The sequence below is a fragment of the Puntigrus tetrazona genome, chromosome 4 (assembly GCF_018831695.1).
Source record: "Puntigrus tetrazona isolate hp1 chromosome 4, ASM1883169v1, whole genome shotgun sequence".
NCBI lineage: Eukaryota > Metazoa > Chordata > Actinopteri > Cypriniformes > Cyprinidae > Puntigrus > Puntigrus tetrazona.
Genome location: NC_056702.1, coordinates 21398188 through 21402931, shown reverse-complemented (window position 1 = coordinate 21402931; position 4744 = coordinate 21398188). Strand labels below are relative to the sequence as shown.

The 4744-nt window shown below is 39.9% G+C and overlaps 2 protein-coding genes across 2 annotated transcripts in view; one reads left to right on the top strand and one right to left on the bottom strand.

The window, feature by feature from the left end:
- The window catches only part of LOC122342952 (NACHT, LRR and PYD domains-containing protein 3-like), a 924523-nt gene that overhangs the window by 89970 nt on the left and 829809 nt on the right, over positions 1-4744 (top strand). The window lies entirely within an intron of this gene.
- Positions 2784-4115, bottom strand: LOC122342293 (gastrula zinc finger protein XlCGF49.1-like). Its single transcript, XM_043236090.1, has 2 exons — positions 3938-4115; positions 2784-3274 (listed from the first exon to the last, which is right to left on the bottom strand). The coding sequence occupies exons 1-2, from the start codon at positions 4020-4022 to the stop codon at positions 2784-2786; spliced, it is 576 nt and encodes a 191-aa protein (XP_043092025.1). The 5' UTR covers positions 4023-4115.

Sequence of the window (4744 nt, the reverse complement as noted above, 5' to 3'; positions counted from 1 at the left end):
GCCGAGAGGTTACGGTGAGAAGCTGGTAATTTTCCAAATAAATGCAATCACAATAATAAAAATTTCACTATAGCTTTGTTCATTTAAAAAAAATATATTTAACGTTTTTTCATGGTCAAATCTGAGCCTAATTTTCCCTCTTTCTATTGGTGCAAAGTACATGCTTATCAAATTGATATTTCTATTACAAAAATAAAGATAAATACATATAGCACCAAATGTATCACTTTGTAAAATGAAAAGCATTTTTACTGTTTTAATTATCTAATCATTTACAATTACGAATCGTTTTGAGTAGCTGTGTCTCATTTAGAAGGCTGCGCCCTCTCACGGGCTGCATACGTCACTGAGGATGTCTCATTTCAGAAAAGCTAGTAGGACACTCCGAATGCGACCTTCGAATGCGTCCTTCTTTCACGGGTATTTGAAAAATGCATGAGCTGCATCCTTTCGCTGCTAGAGATAACCCATGATTCTTTGCGTAGCCGTAAACAGCCGTCATAATTTAAATAATACCGGTGCCGGCGGATGTAAACACAAGCAGATGTGGTATACGTAACATAACATAGCAAAAACATTTTTTGCATCTTCCTTCTTTTTCTGTTAACGCAATACTTCCTGTTTCCTTTTTCCGTCCGTCCTACGAAGGCTGTCTCGTTTAATTCTAGGTTGAGGACATCTACAGAAGCGTCGACCTCCGGATGACGCAGCCTTGTAAATGAGACACAGCTAGGGAGTACTTTTCCTTGGTTGTTGCTCATAACTACACATTAATGTAAATGAATGAAAGTTTCACCGATTCATCACTATGCAGAAAACATAAGTGAAGTGAAGCCCCAGTAGGTCTCTTCAGTTGAGAAACGGAAAATGCAGACGTTTTACTTTCTCATTGGCCTTCTCCTTTGTGTAAATGTGAGTGGCTCTCTTCCTTTTAAAGTGAATTTGGGCTGTTCTTACTCTGCCGTCTGCTCCGGGAATACCTTCGACACATGGTCAGATTTCTCATCTTGCCACTTCTGGTGGGTCTGGGGGTAAAACCAACTCTCTGTCTACTGATCATGGTTATTTTGTTTCTAGATGAGAATCACTGAATAGTAATGGCCATCGTCGCTAACCCACATACAGGCTTTCGATCACAAAACATGTCTTAATAATTTGAGTCAATATATTTGTTTTCTATATGAATGAGTAAGCAAAATTAATTTTTACATAAAATTACCACAGATCGCACACACACACACACACACACACACACATCTTAGTGAGGACATTGCATAGACTTCCCTTAATTTTCTAGCAGGTTAAAAGTATTTTCTGTACTGTATATCCCCTAACCCGACCCCTATCCCTAAACCTACCGATCACAGACACATGTGCAGCAAAACAACTTTAGGCTGATTTATAATCCTAAAAGTGACGACATTTATGACATACATGTGCACAAAGCTCCATTTCTGCACACTGTTGAGTGCATAAGTCTTTAAAGTATAGTCCTTTGTCAGTTTATGTGAGAGACGTGTTCAGAATCATTTCTGTGGGCGCCCCTTCTGGATTGGAGGAATTGCTTTTATTTGTTGTAAGGCTGCATGCACTGAACTGAGATGACTTTACCATGACGGTTCAGTTTTTGCTTTCGTTTTATCCATTTTCCAGTTTTTCTTTATTTGGTTGTTCCTGTCCTCATTTGTCATTACCAGTTCATTTGTGCCCAGTCATGTTGTCCAAGTGTCTTAGTTTCCCTGATTGGATTTATATGCATTGTCTTTACCAGTGCTCTTTGTCTTGGATTAATGTTATTTTAGTGGAATATGTGTCTTGAAGCCATATATTTTGCAATCAAAAGAATCTTTACTCCTTCGTTGAGTGCTACTTCCTATAACCATGTCCCGTAACAGAATCCAAGACCTTAACAGAAGTGATGGAGGACTTTCCTTTCTACTCCTTCACCAGTGAATTCTACAAGCTAGTTGCAAAGGTTGGATCATGCGGTCCTGTTTCCATTCCTGTTTTCCACGGATCACGGCCGGAGAACCACTCTAGTGTCTGCTCCTTGAAAGTGGGGCGGTTTGCAGCCGAGTGTGAAGTGGCTGGGATGAGAATCAGCACCTCTAAGTCTGAGGCCATGGTTCTCAGTCGGACAAGGTTGGCCTGCCCCCTTCAGGTTGATGAGGAGTTCCTGCCTCAGGTGGAGGAGTTTAAGTATCTTGGGGTCTTGTTCACGAGTGAGGGAAGGATGGAACGCAGTAAAGGAGCTTCTGCAGTAATGTGGTCTCTGTACTGGTCTGTCAAGGTGAAGAAGGAGCTGAGCCACAAGGTGAAGCTCTCGATTTACTGGTCGATCTTCGTTCCTACTCTCACCTATGGTCATGAGCTTTGGGTCATGACCGAAAGGATGAGATCCCGGATACAAGCGACCAAAATGAGTTCCCTCTGTAGGGTGGCTGGGCGCTCCCTTAGAGATAGGGTGAGGAGCTCAGCCTGAAGGAGCTCGGAGTAGACCCAATGCTCCTTCACATCGAGAGAGGATGGCTTGGGCGATGGAGGTGTCCTGGGCAGTTTGGAAAATCTCCTCACCATCACAACCCCTACACTGAGAGGTTCTCTTCAGTGTGAACTATTAGGTGGCTAATAAGGTGACTTTTCTGTTTAAAACTCTTTCCACACTGAACACATGTGAAAGGTCTCTCTCCCGTGTGAATCCTCGTGTGAATCTTAAGGCTGTCTTTACGTGAGAAACTCTTCCCACACAGTTTGCAGGTAAAGGTCTCTCTCCGTGTGAATCCTCATGTAGGTTTTAAGGATTTTTTCTCTGTAAAACTCTTTCCACACTGAGAGCATATTGAAGGTTTCTTTTCAGTGTGAATTTTCATGTGAACCTTAAAATATTCTTTCGAGAAACTCTTTCCACACAGTTTGCAGGTGCAAGGTCTCTCTCTAGTGTGAACTCTCATATGGACATTAAGATATTGTTTCCTTGTAAAACTCTTTCCACACTGAGGGCATATTGAAGGTTTCTTTTCAAGGTGAAATTTCATGTGCATTGCAAGGCTTCCTTTCTGATTGAAAATTTGTCCACATTTTTCGCAGGTGTAACTCTGAACTCTACTGTAGCAATGAAGGTTTGTACTCGGTGTAGTTTGAGCTTTTTTTGGTGAGGAAGTCTTTCCAGTTGGTGAGCAACTAATCGATTCTTCTTCCGTTTTGAGATCATGCTGTTTTTCATTTCGATCCTTCTCTTGAGGTTCTTGACTCTCTTCTTTCAGTGCTATCAAGTCTGAGGTGAAAAGAGACAAATACAAATTAACATCAGTTTAATTCAGAACTCACTAGTTTAGTCACGAGGCGATAAACGTCAGCAATGTTCGATTGCGATAATCATCCCATTGTGTACGAGCCTTAATCCTAGCAGTGTGATGCACATAAGAAGCAAATATCTTTGGAGAATCCCAGAACACCGTTCAACTTGACACTTTTCTCTCTTTCCTCCATATTGTTAATGTTGAATACAGGTGCAATGTATCGTAGATGATCCAAGATCCATATGGACCAGTACCCAAGTGATTTGTGAATTAACTGTTATTATTTTATATAGTGCAACCATCATAGAGTTAACATTACCATTTGCTCATGTTTTGCTTTGGCAGTTTACTTATGCAAACTGTTTTAGACCATTCAGATGAAAAAGCAATCGACCGGGCCTAATTTTTAACATCTTTACATCATATCTAATGCTCAAACAATGTAAAGACATAAAAAAACACATGATTTCCATGAGGTTCATGTGAAGACGATCCACACACACTACTGCTGCATGACTTCAGGAGGAACTCATCCTCGATCAACTCCCGAAGGTTCATTCACAGCCGATGAAAATCACAAAAGATCTTTTCTTTGGGGCACAATGATGTCTTTGACCTTTTTAAAAATGAAACCCAACCTGTTTGTTTCTCAGCATCTTCACGTTCAGCTCTGAATGTTTCTTCAATGTTCACGTCTTCACTCTCCTCTTTAATAAACGCCATCTTTATAAGTGTGTGTCACGTGGATCTCAGTCGCTTCAGGAGCTTTATTCTGTGTTTCTACACTTTGTCCTGTTTAAGATAGAATTAATAATATATAAACAATAACTAACAGAAAGAAAAACCTACAAACTGAATCTCGCAGTGTGTGTCAATCAAACTCCTAAGTAGTCAAAGACAAAATAGCCTTAAATAACGCACACTCACACACACACACACAGACACACACACACACACACACACACACACACACACACACACACACACACACACACTCTTAAATGAATAAAACGACAGTCTATATAAAATGTTCACATTTCTATTAAGATTAGTTTTCTGATTTATTACAGATTTCACTTTATATAAATAGTTGTAGTTGTTTTGTCAAATTAATTTCACGTCAGTGTTTGTTTACATTAATACTGTTATAATTAGCGCGCGCTGTTTCCAGTGAATCAAAACAGTGTTTTTTATGAAGCAATTGATTCAAATGACTCGGTTCCAAAAAGCTTCGTTTCTCCTTCACTACTGACGGAAGCTCTTTTATTCTTGAAATATCTTTTTCATATCATAATTCATTTCACGGCTCTATATACAATTCTTTAAACGAGATGCGCGGACTTAAACTATTGAAATGATTAAAAGCCCACACCTTTCTCTTGAGAACAATCACAGACGCGGACTTATTACGTCACACCGCCGGAGCAAAATAAAAGTCTTTTTAA